The sequence below is a fragment of the Cajanus cajan genome, chromosome 3 (assembly GCF_000230855.2).
Source record: "Cajanus cajan strain Asha chromosome 3, NIPB_CcT2T_4, whole genome shotgun sequence".
Classification (NCBI taxonomy): domain Eukaryota; kingdom Viridiplantae; phylum Streptophyta; class Magnoliopsida; order Fabales; family Fabaceae; genus Cajanus; species Cajanus cajan.
Genome location: NC_138519.1, coordinates 23,579,617 through 23,602,201, shown reverse-complemented (window position 1 = coordinate 23,602,201; position 22,585 = coordinate 23,579,617). Strand labels below are relative to the sequence as shown.

At 34.3% G+C, this 22,585-nt stretch overlaps 1 protein-coding gene across 4 annotated transcripts in view; it reads right to left on the bottom strand.

Moving 5' to 3' along the window:
• Positions 1 to 22,585, bottom strand: part of EDD1 (glycine-tRNA ligase) — a 53,818-nt gene that overhangs the window by 4,841 nt on the left and 26,392 nt on the right. For all 4 annotated transcript variants that reach the window (XM_083070687.1, XM_083070688.1, XM_083070689.1 and 1 more), the window contains 13 exons: positions 21,379 to 21,461; positions 20,374 to 20,422; positions 18,792 to 18,854; positions 18,616 to 18,705; positions 18,450 to 18,536; positions 15,793 to 15,864; positions 15,657 to 15,715; positions 5,635 to 5,728; positions 5,169 to 5,387; positions 4,916 to 5,010; positions 4,327 to 4,417; positions 4,103 to 4,207; positions 3,983 to 4,021 (listed from right to left, as the gene is read on the bottom strand). In XM_083070687.1, coding sequence (XP_082926813.1) covers positions 3,983 to 4,021; positions 4,103 to 4,207; positions 4,327 to 4,417; positions 4,916 to 5,010; positions 5,169 to 5,387; positions 5,635 to 5,728; positions 15,657 to 15,715; positions 15,793 to 15,864; positions 18,450 to 18,536; positions 18,616 to 18,705; positions 18,792 to 18,854; positions 20,374 to 20,422; positions 21,379 to 21,461 — 1,146 coding nt within the window. The remainder of the gene's footprint in view (positions 1 to 3,982; positions 4,022 to 4,102; positions 4,208 to 4,326; positions 4,418 to 4,915; positions 5,011 to 5,168; positions 5,388 to 5,634; positions 5,729 to 15,656; positions 15,716 to 15,792; positions 15,865 to 18,449; positions 18,537 to 18,615; positions 18,706 to 18,791; positions 18,855 to 20,373; positions 20,423 to 21,378; positions 21,462 to 22,585) is intronic.

Sequence of the window (22,585 nt, the reverse complement as noted above, 5' to 3'; positions counted from 1 at the left end):
GAATAATATATATTGTTGAGAGTAATGGTGAATGGAGAGAACATATTCCTTTTGTATTGCAAAGCACAAGATGTGTTTAAATACAAAGTAGTGGGCCTAGGCCCATAAGATAAAAACTATAAGATAAAAACTATAAGATAAAATTATATCTAACACTCCACCTCAAGCTGGTGTATATAGATCATATGCACCAAGCTTGTTACAAATATAATCAATCCTAGGACCCCGTAATGATTTGGTGAAGACATCTGCCAACTGATCAGTAGAGTTAACAAACTGAGTAGTAATGTCCCTAGATAAAATCTTCTCACGAATGAAGTGACAATCTATCTCAATGTATTTGGTCCTCTCGTGAAATACTGGATTTGAGGCAAATGAAGGGCAGCTTGGTTATCACATATGAGAGTCATCTGTGTAACTTCGCCAAATCTCAGTTCTTTAAGCAACTGTTTGAGCCAAATAAGCTCACACATAGCAGAGGCCATGGCACGGTATTCTGCTTCTGCACTAGATCTTGCCACTACATTCTGCTTCTTACTTTTCCACGAAATCAAGTTATTGCCAATAAAGACACAATAACCTGAGGTGGATCTCCTGTCAAAGGGAGAGCCTGCCCAATCTGCATCTGAGTATCCCACAACTTGAGTATGATTGTTGTAGCCATATAATAAACCTTTTCCTGGAGCACCTTTGATATACTTCAGAATGCGGATGACTGCATTCCAATGTCCTGCACATGGAGATTTGAGAAATTGACTCACCACACTAACCGCAAAAGAGATGTCAGGACGAGTTACTGTGAGATAATTCAATTTCCCAACCAGTCTTCTGTATCTCTCGGGATCTGAGAAAGGCTCCCCTTGACTCGGTAGAAGTTTGGTATTAGGATCCATAGGTGTATCAACGGGCTTGGAATTCATTAGCCCAGTTTCCTCTAAAATATCCAATGCATACTTTCTTTGAGATATTACAATTCCATCTGTAGATTGCGCTACCTCAATCCCCAAGAAATACCGAAGTTTACCAAGGTCTTTTGTCTGAAAGTGATGGCAAAGATGTTGTTTTATCTGAGAAATGCCATGATGATCACTACCGGTAAGAACAATATCATCAACATAGACTATCAAGTAGATACACCCAGCAGGGGAATGTTGATAAAATACCGAATGATCAGCTTCGCTTCGAGTCATACCAAACTGTTGGACTACAGTACTGAATCTACCAAACCATGCCCTTGGAGACTGCTTAAGACCATAAAGTGATTTGCGGAGACGACATACCAAACCGGAAGACTCCCCCTGAGCAACAAACCCAGGAGGTTGCTCCATATAAATTTCCTCAAGCAAATCCCCATGAAGAAAGGCATTTTTAACATCCAGTTGATAGAGAGGCCAACGGCGAAGAGCAGCCATGGCTAAGATACCATGTTAGAATAGTGGATTTAAGCTTAACTCAACCCTACAAAACCAGCTTTTAAGGTGAGGGTTGCTTTCCACTTATATACTATTCAATTGCCTAATCTCTAGTCGATGTGGGACTTGGGTTTTTCCCAATACACCCCCTCACGTCCAGCACTATTGGGCTTGGTACGTGAATAAATGGTGGGTGACCCTTTTTTAATGATCTAGGATAGGCGGGACTTGAGTTTTTCCCAATACACCCCCTCATACCTATGAGGCATGCATCAATGGTGGGTGGCCCATTTTTAAAGTGGATCTAAATGGCTCTGATACCATGTTGAGAGTAATGGTGAATGGAGAGAACATATTCCTTTTGTATTGCAAAACACAAGATGTGTTTAAATACAAAGTAGTGGGCCTAGGCCCATAAGATAAAAACTATAAGATAAAATTATATCTAACATATATATATAAGCTAAAAAAACAAAAAATAACTCTAAATTCATGCATTAAACATTTTTAATAATTAAAAGTTCATAGTACTCAAACAATACATAATATAAAATGTTTTCAAAACAAAGTGTTAAAGCTCTAAATAAAAAATTAAACATTATAGTTTAATTTTCTTCCTCATCAAGATTAAAGTCTTCCTCTCCCTCAAATAATAAATAGTGGGATACCATTATTCTATTTTTTTTTTTTAATTTATATATATATATATATATTAAATAATTAATAATACAAATAATTAATAATATACATATAAAAATAGAAACATAACTTAATTTATACATTAAATATTTTTAATAATAAAAACTTATAATAGTTAAACAAAATAAAAAAAATTAAGAAAACAAAATATTTAAGGTCTTATATTAAATTTTTTATTACTTAAAATATTATCTGAATTAATAATAAAGAGAAGTTACTTTCTAAATAAAATAGTGAAGTAAAAGGCCCTTAATCAAATCAAAAGATAAAATAAAACTTGGCCCATTTGGCCCATTTGGCCCAACCCTAATTATTTTTCCACCTTCTAATCATGAGACTCAAGCAACCATCGCCACTGCTTCCCTCTTAGAAGAATACAAGACTGTAGATGCTGGAGAAGACAGAGCCACCATCGGAGAAGACAGTTGCTGTCAGAGAAGACAGAGCCGCTGTTGGAGAAGACAGCGCCGCTGTCGGAGAAGACAGATCGACGGAGATCCGCCGGAAAAAGAAGAGAAGTTTCGTCGCCCACCCACGATCGCGCCGCCACGCTCTGCCGCTTTCGCGGCCGCTCCGACCGCTCCTTCAAAGCGCTCCGCAACAAACTTTTTGAAGTGGCACAGAGCCGCTCCGCTCCGACGCGCCGCGATTGCGGCCGCAACAACCGCTATTGACTATTAGGAAAAATTTAAGTTCTACATCAAGATAAGACAATTGATGAGTATACAAGTAGGTGACAATTCTCACCTTACAAGACGATTTTGTAATGTTAAGTTAAACCCTAACCCACTATTTAAGATGGTATCAGAGCCATCTAGACCCATTTTAAAAGGATCACCCACTATTAATCCACATACCAAGTCCCATAATGCTAAACACAAGGGAGTGTATTAGGAAAAATCTAAGTCTCACTTATCCTAGATCATTAAAAGGGTTCATCCACCATTTATCCACATACCAAGTCTAATAGTACTGGATGTGAGGTGTACTGGAAAAAAAACTCACTCAAGTCCCACATCGACTAAAGATAAGACAAATTAAGTATTTATAAGTAGAACACAACTCTCACTTTACAAGTCAGTTTTGTAGAGTTGAGTTAGGCTCCAACCCACTTTTTAAGATCAACTAGAGATAAAATCAAGATAGATTATATTGGAGCATTGTTTTTACTCTTTTTTTTGTTGATTACAGTCAGTGACATATGTCCAAGTCACTCTCACAATCAAGGAGTTTAGCATAGATCTCTATTGGGATGTTATTTGGCTTGCTCTGTACTCTTGTAGTGTGTAGCGTACATTGTACTCTTTCTATTGAAAGTAGTGTGTCTTGTACACTTAAAGCAACTATATAAAATAAGTTGCTTACATCATGCGAAGTGGCAAAAGACATCAATAATATTGATTTTTCTCTCATCTTTATCTTCAACACAGTATCAAGAGCAATTACTCATCTGTAACATAAGTGGGAATAACCCTGCCCTTACAAGCCAATTTGGTAAAGTTGAGTTAGACCCAAATACACATTCTTAATCTGGTAATTAGTATAAGTGTAAAGTCATTCGTTTTCTAAATGAGAAACAATTCAAGAGGTAAATATGGTCTATATTTTGGAAAAAAAAAGATTTTCCCCAAAAAATAATCAAAATCAAACATTAACCCCCCCTCCCAACCATACCCTATTTTGCTAACGAAGAACAATGTGTAAAATAGTTGAAGTATATCTTCAAGCCATTGACCTTATGTTTTTAAAAGTTAATTTGGCTAAAAAGTTGGCTTTAAAGAAACAAAGAAAATTCTTTGACTAAAAAGATGACTATGAAAAGTATAATTGTAATCAAGAGAAGAACTAAATATCACGAACATAATACATACCAAAAATTGCTCTAATCTTCGAGTAACAAATTGATGTACCTAAAGGGAAAAATCTGATCATCAGATTTCAATCACCAGAAGCAAGCAGACATTGAAATTTATGAAAGACTTTCATCTTACATCATCTATTACATGAGGATCTACTTTAATGGGCTGGACATCTGCAGCTAGTTCCAGGGCCTTCCTAAAATTTAGATTTTTATTCTTTTCCACCAATAGTTGCACCTGGAGTATATAGTGCATCTCTTTGAGTGCAAGCAATTCTTTCCAGAATTTGTAATTATGTTTCTAGGGGAAAAATAGAAAAGAAAATGAATGAAAATTAGACAAAGAATTATACTTACAAGACCATATGAGATTCTTCGCAGACCAAATGGATCATTTGTCGAACTAGGTTGACAACCAGCAGAAAATAAACCAACCAGGCTATCTAATCTGCAGACAAATATCATATCTTGTAAGCTGTGTTGTCAAAATCAGTCAGAAGATATGCTACTTTTATAACAAGTTGTACTATAAACTCATTTCACATTGCAATGAAAGAAAGTTCTTTAGTAGAAATAAGAAAACCAAGGAATTAGACAAAAGGGGACTCTGGGAGGGATGCAATAGCAATATAGCATAGGTGATTCTTTTGCTAATTACAGGATCATGATGAAGGAAACTACTATAGTCAAAGTTGTCAGTATATTTTAGAATAAATTAATTTTATAACCTTTAAGATAGATTTTTTTTTTTACCGATCTTATCTTTTTATACTTAATATTTTATCTTTCCTATCTTATCTTTTTTATTTTTGAATTTAAATTGTAATCAGATTGGTTAGAAGGAGAACACATCTAACCAACTCTCCCTGCAAATCTCAATCACTGTAAATCTGAATTATCACTAAAATAAACAGGATAGATATTTATATTCTGGCATCAGTTTAACCTATCAGCAATTGCCAAAACTATGCCAGCATCACTTTCGGGAAGCATGTCCCCAGAAAATCTAGGAAGTGTAATCTCATGCAAGGCCTCTGCAATCTGCAAGATAAAAAGTGACAAAGAAAAGAAAAATTATGTACACAAATTAAGTAGCGACTAGCCAGTAACCAAATAGATGCATTGAAGTATTAAAGATTGCAAGGGCAACAAATGATTTTTTAGATCACCAAATAATAGCCAACCAAAAATTAAACAACCTGCTCTGAGTATCCATCTCTAAGGGCATAGTGACGCCCCATAATTCCTGAAAGTGAGGTAAATTCAGTGACAACTGCAGTTGCAAGATCAGACATAGCTAGGGAGGCAGCATCCTGAATAATTTGTTGCACATCTTCATTGATATCTAGGGTGCAACTTAGCTTAGTAACCATGTTTTCAACACGAGTCATCTTATCCAGCATGGTTCCAAGCTTCTCCTGTTCCATTCCATGTTATCAAAATAAACAAGGTACCATAAGTCTCTAACTTTTCCCTTATTCTCTTCTCAACATCCATAATGAAATTTTGAGAAATTATTTAACCTGATTTAGAAGAAAATAAACTAGTAAACTAAAAGGCCATTCATTCAACTATTCAAAATACTTTTTTAAAATATATATTCTGGTTGGTAGGTGTTTTTCATGCAAGTACCTAGCTAAACTAAAAGTTTAATTTGCAACTTACATGAAAGAGAATATTTTTCAGTTGCTTTCGGAATTCTGAAAACCTTTTACGAGTGTCCATCTCATAAAAGAACTTAGCATCTTCATAGCGAGCCCTGCAATTAGAATCATAAAATTACAAACATGAAATGAACACATTAAATTGTGCAAATATGTTAATTTTATTCTTGAGAATTTAAGAAACAATAGCACTCTCCTTTCCTCCATCCATTTTAAAAGAGCACTGGATCCAATGGGCATGACAGTTAGGTTATATCCCATTATCTCTGAAGATTCACTTTGTCATAAACCAACTATTCCAGATGTAACACCCCAGAATTTTTACTATTACAATATCAATTATTATCTATTTATGAAGATTATTTTTCTTATAGTTATTTTAGTTAGTTAAAGGGTTTTATAGAATATTGTAAAGGTTTTTAATAATTTAAAATTATTTATGAAAAATTTTATATAAAATTCATTTTTTTAGGCTGGAACGGGCTGTTCCAAAAGTGGAACGGGCCGTTCCAAACAATGGAAATAAACTGCTTTTGAAGTGGCAGAACGGGCCGTTCCAAAAGTGGAACGGGCCGTTCCAAATATGTAAAAAGACCCATTTTTGTTTTCCCAGAACGGGACGTTCCAAAGGGAAACGGACCGTTCCGAGATTCTAAAAGTGCCTAAAAAGTTTAGTTAGAAACGGGCCGTTCCAATAAAGGTCAATGTGTGTAAAATGAACTTCAGAACGGGACGTTCCAGTTAAAAAATTTACGTATATTTGAAGGCTCCGGAACGGGCCGTTCTGGATTCAGTACGGGCCATTCCGGGAACCCCTGGTTGCCTATAAATAGGAGGCAGGAGGGGTGAAAAATTTATACTGACTAAGAAGGTAAAATCTTAGAGAGAGAAAGAGAAAGAACGAGAGGGAAAGAGAAAGAAAGAGAGAGAAAGAAAGAGAGAGAAAGAGAGAGAAAGAGAAAGAGAGAGAGAAAGGAAGAGGAAATCCAGAGGAGGAGGTTCTGCTCTAGTTTCAATTCCGCTTATCCAGGTAAGGGGGGAGTGAGAAACCTCGCTCGGGGGTGTGAGAATAATTGTTGGATAATTTGATTGTCGGATTGGCCCCCAATCCCTTGCTTGTTGTTCTGTTTTACTTTCTGTTTGCTCTACTTTGTTCCTTGTTGGAAGTAATAATGAATATGAAATTAATGTTAAAAAAATAAATGAGTTTTAATATGAATAAGAATGCTTTCTGTGGATCTCTGTGAATTCCTGTGCGTACCTTATGAGGAGTATTTATGACATGACCATGTGAAATATGGACAAATGACATGAGACCTAAGAATGGACTATTGAGACAAGCTATGATTATAAGAATATGAAAAATGATGATATGATGTATTAAATGAAATTCTGTAATAAGTCAAATGTTGAGTCAATGAAATAATGACTGTATGACATGCATCATATGCATATATTACTCCAGGTGTGCCGCTGAGACCGCATACCAGTGATGTTAACAAGGTGTACCTTAGGGTCACTAGTGATGTAACATGCTACCAAGATGTACCTTAGGGTCACCAGTGATGTAACATGCTAACAAGGTGTACCTTAGGGTCGCCAGTGATGCTAACAAGGTGTACCTTAGGGTCACCAGTGATGTAACATGCTAACAAGGTGTACCTTAGGGTCACCAATGATGCTAACAAGGTGTACCTTAGGGTCACCAGTGATGTAACCTGCTAACAAGGTGTACCTTAGGGTCACCAGTGATGTAACCAGGTGTACCTTAGGGTCACCAGTGATGATATGTGAAACTTCCTTATGGCGCTACATGCATGCATTTATGAGTCGAGATGTTTCTCACTCCCTTGTGCGTGTGTGTGCTATCTAACCTTTATTTCTTCACCTAAAACTGAGTGAGATGTTTCTCACTCCCTTGTTGTTCTTGTATATGTTTAAATTATGTTGTAGGAGATCAGCATCATGAAGATGTTGGTGATGAGGCTTAAGGCTTCAGTTGGGCATGTTCTGATAGGATGTGACATCGGGCATAGCTAGGCTTATTTTTGGGATGTTATTGTTTTTAAAAGCTTTAATTTTCTCTTTTTTTGTAATTTTGAACGTTCTTGACAAAAGACCAAAATGTACATCTTTGTCATACTATTTTATTACATGATTTAAAAGTGATAAATTAATTCCTAACTAGGAGGCACTGCCACCTTTGCTAGAATTAATCTATATTTTCCTTTATATGATTTCTTCAGTTTTGATACTCACATGTTGACTTTTTTATGATTTGAGTTACGAATGTGAATCTTCTACCTTATGATAATTGAGACAATTATTTTATCCATGAAAGAGGTTGTCAACTATGAAAGATTTTATTTACTCAAAAAGAAAAAGAAAAAAAATTATTGTTTACATTTATTGTGTATTAATGTTGGGGTAGAGGGTGTCACATTTAGTGGTATCAGAGCAGGTCGATCCAATCGGCCGTGAGTTATGTACTTATCGTGATTCTGTTGTGTACTCTGACAGTATTTTGTTTGTTGTATACTTTGATGACGCTTTGCTTTGATAATGATGATGATGTTCTCCTTGTGCTGATATTGTAGAGTTTGATATTGTTAAGTTATTTTGTAATTAGAGGAATGATAGTCATGATAGTTGTAGCTAATACCATTATGACCGCTCTTCTTCATTATTATGATTGCTTATTTGTTTGATACTTCTTGCTTATGTAAGAAGTAGTGGCTGAGTGATATCGCTTGTGTTGCAAGCATATGTGCGAGTAGTAGACGAGATATTGTGCTAATATTGTAGGGACTATGAGGCCTTAGATTTTGGTAAGACATTGATTTTTTTTTAGTGTATTAAGAGTTTACGATTGGTGAAATTTTTGAAAGCTACAGTTGTCGCGATTGAATCCAAGGATGATGTATGTTGAGAATTGGAGTTTTAGTATTCTTAAGGAGAGATTGAAGTGTTGATGATTTCTAGAGTTTGATGGTTGCATGTGAATTTTATTTTCTTAGTCTTTTGTACTGAATATGTGAGTTGTTTGGTTTGTAGTGGGAAACTTTGATATGAATTTGTGGAAAGGAGTAAGTTTGGAAGGATTGAGGTATTTTGTGGCCTAGATGTTGATGCGTTATTGTGTAGGGGATGTTTGCACCCCAGTTATAGCTACTTTGGTGATCAAAGGTCTAGTTGTAAGCGTTGAATATATTTGTGGTGATTTTTGAATTTTTAGCTAAGAAGATGATCCTTTTAAAATCCCATGTCTCCCTAAGAGTTGTAGCCATGGTAGTTGAATCGGGATACAAATAGTGTATCGGAAAGCTTATATTTTGAATCGTGAATCGAATCGTATCGTGAATCGTAAGATTCATGATCAATAAAAAAAAAAAAATATATATATATATATATATATATAAACAAATATAAAAAATAAAATCATACATTAATATATAGTTAATAATAATAAACATGTTCTAATTTATTTATTTTTACATATATATATAAATATTAAATAATTTATAATACATATAATTAATAATATACATAGAAAAATAGAAATATAACTTAATTTATACATTAAATAATTTCAATAATTAAAATTTATAGTAGTTAAACAAAATAATAAAAAAATTAAGAAAACAAAATATTTAAGGTTTTATATTAAATTTTTTATTACTTTAAATATTATCTGAATTATAATAATAATTAATAATAAAGAGAAGTTACCTTCTTAAAACAAAATAGTGAAGGCCAAATCAAAAGATAAAATAAAATTTGGGCCCATTTGGCCCAACTTTTCTTTGAAGAAGACAGGTTGCATATGCCGGAGATGACAGAGTCACCGCCGGAGGAGACACAGTCGCTGTCAGAGAAGACAGATCGACGGAGATTCGTCGGAGAAGAAGACAGATCGGTGAAGGATCGGCACTTTCCCTCTCTTTTCTGCATTTTTTTTAGGGTTTCCAGAATCAGGTCGCGCGTGACTCGATCTAGTTTCGAGGCGTGACCCGCTGTTTCGAAATCGTGCGATTTTGTCCAGAATCGCGATTTTTCCGATTCACGCAACGATACGCACGATTCACATGCGATTCTTAATTAAAAACGAGACAACTTGCGATTCGTATCACGGAAGCTCGAAATCGTATCGTATCGTACAATACGAATCGCGATACATCCGATACTTACTACCATGGTTGTAGCTTATTCATTTAGCTTTCTTTGGTGATAGGTTGAGATCACGTGGATGAGTAGAACTCTATGTGTTGTTTTCTTTGATAGTTGTTGCGAGGAGAAGTTAGGCTGTATAATAATGTTTTCGGGTTAGTAGGCAATGCAAGGATAATAATTGACTTTGTTAAGATGTTTTGGGATGTTTTCATGTGGATTGAGAGGTTGTTTAAGGTTGTATGATGCTATGTGGTAAAGGTTGTTCATGTACATGCTTATGGATGGTATATATGAAGGTTTAAAGTAGGCATTCTAATATGACTTGATATGCATGTATGTTGATATGTGGATAGATGACTTTAGGGATGAATTAATGAAGGTTGTGTGTTTAGTGAGATTGACCTTAGGATCTGATATCATCATATTAGAATTAAGGGTGAAGATATATCCAAGACAGCCTTACGCCAAGTTATCTAAGTATGAATTTCTATTGTATGAGGTGAACTTTCTAGGTCTTGTAATTTCTAGTGGAGATATAATGTAGATCTATCTGTGGTAGAAGTTGTGTTTAAGTGAGAGATACCAAAGTCAGTTAGTGGGGATATGAGTTTTCTTGAATTAACTTATTATTATAGGAGATTTATTGAGGAAATTTCTTAGATAACCTTACCTTTGACTGGATTGATCAGGAAGAGATAGTTGCTTTTAAGGAATAGTAAGTGTGAGAGTATTTTCCAAACTCTTAAGGAAAAAAATTGACTAATGTTAATATTATCAGATTCTAGTAAGTCTTATGTGGTATATAGTAATGCTTTGAAGACAGGTTTGAGTGGATTATTGATGCAAGAAAAAGGTAGTAAGTTATGTTTTTAAGCATCTAGGTAATGGAAAATTCATGAGAGAAATTACCTTACCCGTGACCTTGAATTAGAGGTTGTAATAGTTACGCTTGAGATTTTGGAGACATTACTAGTATAATTCTAAGTTTGAGGTATTTAGTGATCATAAGGATCGTAAATATCTGTTTGATCCGAAGGAGTTGAATATGAAACAGAAGAGATAGTTGGAAATTGTAAGGATTAGGATTTTAATCTTAGTTGTTATCTAGGTAAATCTAAAATAGTGGTCGATGCTTTGAATAAGAAACCTCTATATTTATCTTTCTTTATGGTTAAAGAGATGTATCTTTTGGCTCAAATTAGAAAATTAAGTTTGACTTGTGAAATTACTCCTAGTAGTGGGAAACTAGGTATGACTCGAGTAACGAGTAGATTGTTGAAGGGGATTGGATAAGCATAATTAGTCGATTTATTTTGGTGGCAAGGCATGAGGCTATAGGACAAGGTAGTGAATAAGAGGTTGCCCGGGGTATAAATGAAGTGGTAAGACTTGAAGACCGAGTATGAGTACATAGTGAACTTACACTTAGGCGTCTAATCCGTGGAGAGGGTTATAAAAGTAAAATTAATATAGTGACAAATGCCCTGAGTAGGATGAGCATTCATCTATCATTTTTGATGATATAAAGGTTGGATTCGATTGAGGATGTTAGAAACTTAAGCGTGATGTGTGAGCTCACCCTTAGAAACATTGAATTGAATATGTTTAAAGGACTAATAGATTAATGGATGAGATTAGAGGACCCAGGAGTTAGATCTTTTTTTTTAGTGACCCAAGTGAAAAAAAGATTGGTAGGAATATAAATAGCCTTTTTCAAGTGGAAGTTGATGGTGTTTTGGGGTTCAAGGATAGAATCTATGTGCCTAGTAAACTCGAATTAAGGAAGATGATCTTAGAGAAAGGACATAAAGAGTACTCTTAGCATTTATGTAAGAGTTACTAAAATGTATCAGAGTGGCACAGCGGAAGCGTGATGGTCTAAGGTGAAAAGAGAAGTAGAGGAGATGGTTAGAATTTCTTAAAGATTATGACTTCCAATTGAATTATCACCTCGGTAAGGCTAATGTTGTAGCTAAACCTTTAAGTAGAAAATCTTTGAGAATGTCTTCTTTGATGATTAGGGAATTGCATATGATTGAGGAGTTTAGGGATATGAACTTAAGGTGTAAGTTGACCTTAAGAGTATTAAGTTGGGAGCTTTGAGAGTGCCTAATAGCTTGATAGATGAGATTAAAGAAGGTCAAAAGGTAGATCCTTTTCTTATTGAGTCAAGTAGAAAAGTTGAATCAAGGTGTGAAAAGTGAGTTTATAATTGGAGTGGATGGAGTGTTGAAATTTAAGGATAGGTTGTGCATTCCTAGTGTGCCAGAGCTTAAGAGAGGAATCCTAGAAGGTCATAAGAGTATCCTTAGTATCCATCCAGGAGCCACTAAGATGTACCAAGACCTTAAGAAAATGTTTTGGTGGCCTAAGATGAAGAGGGAAGTGGAGGAATTTGTGTATGCTTGCTTAGTATGTTAGAAAACTAGGGCAGAACACCAAGAACTTTCAAATTTATTGCAACCTTTAGACGTCCTAATTTGAAAATAAGATTTTGTATCTATGGACTTAGTTGTAGTTATGTATGATATTCTTAAGAAATTTGATTTTATGGATAGGCTTACCGAGTTTGCTCACCTTGTACTTATAAACATTACACATTTCTTGGAGAGATTGATAGAGTTGTACATCAATAAGGTAGTGAGTGCTACATGGGAATTAGAAAGCAAGATGCGAGAAGCTTATCCATTTCTGTTTTCAGGTAAATTTCGGGGACGAAAATTTTAAAAGGAGGGGAGAATTGTAACACCCCGGAATTTTTACTATTACAATATCAATTATTATCTATTTATGAAGATTACTTTTCTTATAGTTATTTTAGTTAGTTAAAGGGTTTTATAGAATATTGTAAAGGTTTTTAATAATTTAAAATTATTTATGAAAATTTTTATATAAAATTCATTTTTTTAGGCTGGAACGGGCTATTCCAAAAGTGGAACGGGCCATTCCAAACAATGGAAATAAACTGCTTTTGAAGTGGCAGAACGGGCCGTTCCAAATATGTAAAAAGACCCATTTTGGTTTTCCCAGAACGGGACGTTCCCAAAGGGAAACGGGCCATTCCGAGATTCTAAAAGTGCCTAAAAAGTTTAGTTAGAAACGGGCCGTTCCAATAAAGGTCAATGTGTGTAAAATGAACTTCAGAACGGGCCGTTCTGATTTTGGAACGGGCCGTTATGCATTTTGGAAACGGGCCGTTCTGCTTTTAGAACGGGACGTTCAAGTTAAAAAATTTACGTATATTTGAAGGCTCCGGAACGGGCCGTTCTAGATTCACTACGGGCCGTTCCGGGAACCCCTGGTTGCCTATAAATAGGAGGCAGGAGGGGTGAAGAATTTATACTGACTAAGAAGGTAAAATCTTAGAGAGAGAAAGAAAGAAAGAGAGAGAAAGAGAAAGAAAGAGAGAGAAAGAAAGAGAAAGAGAAAGAAAGAGAGAGAGAAAGGAAGAGGAAATCCAGAAGAGGAGGTTCTGCTCTAGTTTCAACTCCGCTTATCCAGGTAAGGGGAGGAGTGAGAAACCTCGCTCGGGGGTGTGAGGATAATTGTTGGATAGTTTGATTGTCGGATTGGCCCCCAATCCCTTGCTTGTTGTTCTGTTTACTTTCTGTTTGCTCTACTTTGTTCCTTGTTGAAAGTAATAATGAATATGAAATTAATGTTAAAAAAATAATTGAGTTTTAATATGAATAAGAATGCTTTCTGTGGATCTCTGTGAATTCCTATGCGTACCTTATGAGGAGTATTTATGACATGACCATGTGAAATATGGACAAATGACATGAGACCTAAGAATGGACTATTGATACAAGCTGTGATTATAAGAATATGAAAAATGATGATATGATGTATTAAATGAAATTCTGTAATAAGTCAAATGTTGAGTCAATGAAATAATGACTGTATGACATGCATCATATGCATATATTACTCCAGGTGTGCCGCTGAGGCCGCATACCAGTGATGCTAATAAGGTGTACCTTAGGGTCACCAGTGATGTAACATGCTAACAAGGTGTACCTTAGGGTCACCAGTGATGTAACATGCTAACAAGGTGTACCTTAGGGTCACCAGTGATGCTAACAAGGTGTACCTTAGGGTCACCAGTGATGCTAACAAGGTGTACCTTAAGGTCACTAGTGATGTAACATGCTAACAAGGTGTACCTTAGGGTCGCCAGTGATGCTAACAAGGTGTACCTTAGGATCACCAGTGATGCTAACAAGGTGTACCTTAGGGTCACTAGTGATGTAACCAGGTGTACCTTAGGGTCACCAATGATGTAACCAGGTGTACCTTAGGGTCACCAGTGATGATATGTGAAACTTCCTTATGGCGCCACATGCATGCATTTATGAGTCGAGTCCATGATATCATTACATGATAAATGAGTATATATGTGATATTGATTATTTATGTGTATTATTTACATGTGACTTATATTTGTTGTGCGTGTGTGTGCTATCTAACCTTTATTTCTTCACCTAAAACTGAGTGAGTTGTTTCTCACTCCCTTGTTCTTGTATATGTTTAAATTATGTTGCAGGAGATCAGCATCATGAGGATGTTGGTGAAGAGGCTTAAGGCTTCAGTTGGGCATGCTCTGATAGGATGTGACATCGGGCATAGCTAGGCTTATTTTTGGGATGTTATTGTTTTTAAAAGCTTTAATTTTCTCTTCTTTTGTAATTTTGAACGTTCTTGAGAAAAGACCAAAATACATCTTTGTCATACTATTTTATTACATGATTTAAAAGTTATAAATTAATTCCTAACTAGGAGGCACTGCCACCTTTGCTGGAATTAATCTATATTTTCCTTTATATGATTTCTTGAGTTTTGATACTTACGTGTTGACCTTTTTATGATTTATGAGTTACGAATGTGAATCTTCTACCTTATGATAATTGAGACAATTATTTTATCCATGAAAGAAGTTGTCAACTATGAAAGATTTTATTTACTCAAAAAGAAAGAAAAAAAAAATTATTGTTTACATTTATTGTGTATTAATGTTGGGGTAGAGGGTGTCACACCAGAAGCTTAAATTGTTAGTTGAGAACACATGAAAGGTTTTATGTTACATCTCTAGTGTGCCCTATCACAATAGCCTTTGGGCCTGGGGCATAGAATGTAGATAATGCACAGGCCAACCTACCTTGTGCTGAAAGTTAACTTATTAGCAGTAAGAACGCAAGGTGGGAAGAACTGAACTATAGAGGCTCCAATATCATGTCATAAACCAACTATCCTAAAAAATTAAGCTGTTAGGAGAGGGAAAAATGAATGATTTTATATTTCATCAATAACACATTTCAAATAAACAAAGTAAAAAAGCAAAATTGTGTAACTTTTAATAAAGGCTTACTCCAATACCCATTTTACCCAGGTAATACCTTGTTTCAATTATTTTGTGTTTGTTTGTTCTCACAATATATATTTTGAGTTAACTAAATATATAAAACAATTCAAAGGTCAGCTTATTAGCTTAAGCTTTTGGGTTGGTTGGTCCTTAAAATGGGATAGAATTGATCCTTCTTGTTCTCGTTCTTCTAAATGAAGCTTAATTTCAGCCCAAATTAGAGTGAGGATTGTGTATTTCTGAGCATCAAGCTTAAGCTTAACGCGCATTGTGTTAGAAAGATAAACCATTTAAAGTAATGTATCTTCACATGTAGCCTAAACATTATGGAGAGTTTTTTTTTTTTTTTTTTGACAGAAGTCATTAAATATAACCAAAAACTAAAAAAATGTTTGACAACTCATTAATACCCAAGAAGAGAGCCTAGGTATCATAGCACCTCTCTTTCAATAAACTATATATAACATGATAAAAAGTTGAGATAAGAATACCTGAGCACAGCTTCATTTCCTTTCCTCACTGTAGTCTCATCAATTGTTCCATTTGCAACCTGAAAAAATCTCATCATTTAACAAATAAAATTTCAAAACATGTAGTTATTCTAGAAGACTAATGGAAAGTACTTACGGCAACAAAATAAGGCAACAATTGCCCATTAGCATCACATACAGCAAAATACTTTTGGTGCTTTTGCATAACCTGCAGGTATGGTGCACAATGGTTAGCTTCTATTTTCAATATTCAGAACCTGGAGGCATTTCTATTCTTTTCAATTCATAATGACCCATCCAACCAGTACAATCAAGAGGAAATTAAGTCAAGAAGACTCACAAATGTCACTAGTTTGGCTTTCAGTCACAGGTATTTTGATTAGGGTCTTAACACCAGGAATTTAGCTGTCTATGTAGGCCTTCAGCTTGGCCAGCATTTCTGAAGTTAATATTATCCTTTAGGTTTTCATTTATGTTAACCAGAGGCTGATTATTAACTTGTGGACTACTCAATTCTCGCATTGGGCTACTAGTACACAAGTGAAGTAACTAGCAGCTACCAAAATAACACAACAGTGATGGAAAAAACTATTCCAAAGACAAAAGACTAATCATCAGGCACATTAAAGCTTCTGGTTACTTTTATTTTTTCAATCTAATATGACCCAATTATATTGATCTATCAACCCATATATATCACAGTAGTCATCTGAAAACTGGTGCAATAAACCACTAAATTGGTGCAACTGGGACTACTGGACTAGTCATGGTTTTACTAATGATGGGTTCAAATTATATCACAAAATTCAAAACCTCATCCCCCATGAGTTAAACCATGCTCCTCAGAATGTTGCATTTAGCCTTCATCAGTAATCACCACGCTGCCCACTTTCCTTGGTAATTTGACTAATTTCATGCATATTCTTTATTACATCCTACATTGTATTAAAGTTAATTACATTTTTAATAATATTTAGTTAATTTTCAATTAAACTATCCTTTTATTTAATTTATGTTTTACCTAAATTGGTTTATGATTTTATATTATTACATTACTAAATATATTATGTTAGAAGAGAGAAACAACTATTTTTTGAACATGCTTCAGTGAGTATTCCACCCAGAAGAATGGATTTATTTATATTCAATAGTGTTGAAGATATGAAAAATATGCAAAGCTAAAAATTAGGGATTACAGATCCTTTTCTTGATTGTCTTTCCTGATTTCCTTGATTGCAATCTATAAATAAAATAGAATATGTGTGGATATTAACACAATTCCTGCAATTCTCCTTTAAATAGTATTACAAAGATAATTAAGCCAACACAAATTACAAGAGAATAATTACAATACTACTAGTTTCTATGATGCATCGAACCTGGCTATACCGTGTATCTAGGTAACTTGAAAAATATATCTAATTATCACTATTTCAACAATGATTAGACCAATAAATTGTGAATCGTACCTTCACAGGTTCAATGATTGGCCTGGTTTTAAAAGCAGTAGTGTTTTCAGTTCCTGAATGTTCTCTAACATAGTTTCCATACAAATTAACACATTTGTAAAGCCAAATCCCTCCTTAAGTCAAATCTTTTGTCTGGACTACTAAAAATAGGATTGACAATAATCACATTCTACAAAATTGCAAGCCCTAACTGCCATCCTCCTAACAGGTCTGTAATGGCCTTGTTCTGTAATCATTCTTTTCTGTAGCAAATTTTCTCTGAAACAAGCTGTTTGAGATTTTCGAAGAGAATTGGGTCTTCCCCAAGGACATATCCAATTTCCCCAAATCTCCTTATTACATTTAGAAGGCATTTGGTACACAAAAAGCTTTAACTTTCTCAGTAATCAAAAGTTAAGAATGTTAGTTTCCCATATTTGATTTTTTATTTAAAAAATAGCATTCCTAAGAAGCATTGTTTACTAGGAATGTTTTTACATAGGTTTCCAGCAAAATTGTTCCAATGAGGGTACATGGGAATCTAACATTCCCAAATCAAAAAGAAAGTTTCATTGCAGTAAAAAATATCACATTAACTTTATTTGTTTATTTAATACAGTAAAAAAAATTGATTCTTAGGTAACATCTATAAATATTCTCAAAAAATTTATGACCAACCAAATGGGTTTTAACTTTTAATCATTCCTAAGAAATATAATTCCATAAATCATGATTTCCAAACATGGAAAAAAAAACTTCCATGCACCAAACTCTCCCTTAGAGGTTCCCGGCTTTTGTAAAAAAGCTAAAATTCAGTGGCAGTGCTATCATTGGTGTTCTCTCATCTCTGTAGTCTTGAGCTAGAAATAGGTGCTAGAATGGGCACTTCGTCATCTCTAGAAAACATTTGGGACAACGTTACTTTCTTGGCTTGTCCCAACCTAATGGACTGTTTAGAGGTCCTTCTGTGTTAAATATGCAGGGAGACTGGCATGCCTTGTTACATGATTTAATATTAGTTTGAGTGTTTATATTGTATTTTCTTGAGAGGATGTCTTATATTATTTGACTTCACTTTACTTTCTTAATGGATTTATTTCTATAAAAAAAAAAAAAAAAGAGGGCACTCGCACAATTTAAATATTAAAAAGACAAGCAAATTTTGTATACTGCAACATCAGTTCAAAAAATAAAAAAAATAAAAATGCAGACAGCATCAACTTGAACAAATTCATGAAAACACTATCCGAGATGAAATTATCATTTAAACTAGCTTAATAATCAAAAGTGACAAGGATACCCAGCAAAAGTGAAAAGGCAAAAGCAACTTAAGTGAAGTGCTCACCATAGTCAAAAGATCTTTTGGAAGATCTAAGAAGGTTTCTTTAAACTTTCCAAGCACAGGAAAAGGTGCCTCAACAAGATTTACAACCTAAAATTAAATATAAAAGGAAATTATTAGAAATGTACATATATAACAATGTAGAACAAAAGGAACAAACAAATCTTACCTCATCAAGCAAACCTTTTGGAATAAGAATTTGGCCATTTACACTTTCTGCTAATGCATTAGATTGCTCAAAAATAATTTTCTTACGATCCTGCCAAAAGTACGGATCTAATTATTTAGATATACTAATTATATGTAAGTATGTATTTTTTATATCAATGACTTATCCATTTGTACCTCGACTGAAACATTGATTCCCACGTCTTTCATTGCAACTGAATAAGATTCTGCACCATCAACCTGCAATTAAAAATAGCACTTTATTTTTTTGGTGCAAGAAGAAATGACGACAAGAGATCCTTCTTAACAAAGAAAAGGACAAGGAAACAATACAGATTAAAGAAAAATGAAAGTATGGCGTCTGTTATATCAGAAAATGAAAACCAAGAGACACTAATGTAAATAAACTTTTGTTTCTCAAGCATATGCAGATCATCCCAACAGTCCAACACAAGGTACAAAAAAAAATCACAGGCACCAATAAGCATGACTAGAATCACCGAAAACTAATTTGCAAAGAGGAAATAGTTTGGTTAAAGCAAATTGTAAACCAAGAACTGCAAAAAACGAACTACCACAACAACCAAATTACATGAATCAAAAGGTGCCATTTTGTTCTATCAAAAGCCAATTCTTCAGAGAGGCTACTTAAATCAAAATCTTTTTATATGGTTTCACTTGGAGCTTTTTTTGGTCTTACTCTACTCAAATGATTAGGCTATCCTCCATTTGTTCAACCCTTCTATCTATAGCTTCTATTGGTCTTCTCACAAGTCCAAATCATCTCAAGCATGATTCTAGCATCTTAACCTATTTGAGTATTCATTTTACTCTTTACTTATATGTACAGCAGTAGTGTAGGACCTTACATTTTTCTGTTTTATTATTTTCTGTTGCATTCCTAGTCCGTTAGTGCTGTTAGTCACTTTCATTATTCCTGTTAAAGGCCCAATAGCTGTTAATGTCATACACCAACAGCTTCTGTTAGAAGCTGTTGTCTCTCTATATAAACTACATGTACTCTGTCTATTCAGTCGGTTTGAATACATATTTTCCATTTCAGAAATATTCTCTCTCTCTCTCTCTCTCACACACACACACACAACTCCTCTCTATATATCTATTATAACCTTAGGAAGTACCACCCTAACTTTTCTTGTAATATCACTCATCCAACACAATTGTCATCTCTATAGCACTTATGCTCTTTTTAACACTTTATTCTGTACCATAATCACTGGATAATGGTCTTATGGCCATATGGAAAAAAAATCCATGTAGCTTTAGATTTAGGGGCAGATTCTAGCACAAATAACACCTGATGTACTCTAAAATTTCATACCCCAAAGCTTAAATCTTGTGATTTACATCTCCCTATAATCCGTTATTAAGAACTCAATTTTCTGAAAATGATTAATTATCTGAAGCAACATGTTTCTTGCATGTGATAGGCACGATTATACATCAGTCATTTTTCTAACAAGGTTGAGTATACCTTTTTATGCCTTGGGTCTATTGAAGATTTTCCGTTGTAAATTAATAATCTACAGATACATTTTAATAATCTACACCAAAAAAAAAAAACAAAAAAAAATTGACAGACAGACAGACAGACAGACAGGCAGGCATGGACAGATTTTTCAAAGATATATGTTGTTTCTAGTGCATATCAAATTAAAAACCATAATATAAAAATGAGAATGCTAAAGAAAACAAGCCTAATTTGCTGTTGTCAAAATAAATAGCTTCAGGCACATACCTGGACGACAGCTGAAGAAGTATTTCGGAGACCACAAGACAAGTTTCCACTGCATAATATAAACAAACATGGTAATTTTATTCTCACTCATCAGGTAATAAAAAGGAAACCTATAAACCAAAAAGAACTTATATAATTGGGAGTCAGCTAGGCCTTGGAATAAGTGGCCAAGATATTATTTCCCTAGTTTTATTCTTTGATATGTTTTTTTTTTTACTTTTGGCTGTTTAGTAAGAAATCTTATGCCTCACTCCGTAATCCCTATGATATTCCTGCTTCTGATAAGCCTTCTTTTATAAAATAAAAATACTGAGGGAGGATAAGTTCAAAGAAAATGTAAAAAAATATGATTAGATATCTGTAAATAGAGTAACTATGTATAGCTTATCTTTAGGGTTGATATTAAGGGATTTTTATCTTTTTGTTATTTCCCTAGTTTCCCTAATTATCGTATCCCTCTTGGCTATAAATGAACCAGTTTGTGTGAGGAAGCAGACACAATTCCTGCAATTTCTATAGAAAAGTATACAGTACTCGTTAAGTAGCTCAGTCAAAAACAGAAATAAGAACAATCTTTATTGCAATTAATAGCTTCTGATCAATACCAAGGAGATATGGCATAGAAATCAAGAATGATACAAAAGTATGCTTCTCTCCCCATCCCCCCGGGCATCCAAAAGACCTGAACTCTGCCTCTCAATTTGCACTCCAAAATCCACAACCGATCTTTATTACTTTTCTTCATATTATTTTATATTCAATCATCTATCTTCCTCTCTAACCAACTGTTCAAACCAGCTAACTCACACTAACCACCTTTTCAATTAGGGATCTGCCAGCAGTATTTAACTTGTAAAATCTCTTCAAGAAACATGGAAACAGTTAAGGTAAGCATACTACTCATGAAGTTCTGTTGAAATGGTGTCTAAAAAGCACAAAGTCAACTATAAACGTATGCTTTAAGAGAGGGCAAAATAGAGATAATATCTGAATATAATAAATTACCTCGTCACCCCAGCAAACATAAATGGAACTACTACATCTCCATGCAGGGCCAAAATCCAACGGATAGGCCTGCTAAACATCACCTATATATTAAAAAGTATGAAAAAATGTTAATTTTATGTTTCCAGCTATTTCCTTTACTACAAAATAAAGACACATGATAGCATTTCATTTATTTATAACTTCATGCAGCAAAGCTAGTTGCATTTTCCAATGTTTCTTTAAGGAGTCTTCCAAATAAAATTGAGAAACAATGACAGTATTCAGCTTCCTTTCATTCAAAAACGGTCAGAACATTCACTATCTTTTCCTGCTTCTAGTACGACTATTTTATGTCAACTGGCACATACTAAAGAATGACATTAAACACAAGTTAAGGAAACAAAAATATAAAATATTTAATGAAAAAGAAAACATTTATTATATTGAAAACACATAAATTATTCAGTACTTGTTCTGTTTAGTAATTGAGAGCATTCAATGCTTTTTAACCAATACCCTTAGGGCACTCATTAGCAACACCCTATTATTAGTATACTATTTAGCTATACTACAGCTGTACTGTAATTGCAATACAAATCACTATGTTAGAAATATAATATTAAAAACATTCCTATGTCTCTTCACCTAACTACTTAGGCTTTTAGGAGTGTTGGTTTGTGATATGGTATCAAAGCCTCTATAATCATGCGATCTTTGTTTCCACATTCTTCTTAGTATATATGTCAAATTTCAGTACCAGGTATGGTGGGCATGTGCAATGTCCATGTTTCAAGCACAAAGGGCTATTGCATGAGAGAGAGTGAGATATAATACTTGAATATGAATAATTTCTTATTATTCTGAATTGATGGGTACAATCAAATAAATAGACAAGTATCAGAAACAATCCCTGAAGTTTAGGGATTAAGATAAACTATAAATTAGGAAAAGATAAACTAATATATCTAAACTATATCTTAGAATATCTTAACACTCCCCCTCAAGTTGGAGCATATACATCATATGCATCTAGCTTGTTACATATATATGTTATCCTAGGACCTCGTAAAGATTTAGTAAAGATATCTGCAAGTTGATCCTTGGAACAAACTGAGGAGGCCGATGATATCGAAGAGGATCTTTTCTTTGATGAAATGACAGTCAACCTCTATGTGCTTTGTTCTCTCATGAAAAACTGGATTAGAGGAGAGGTATAAAGCTGACT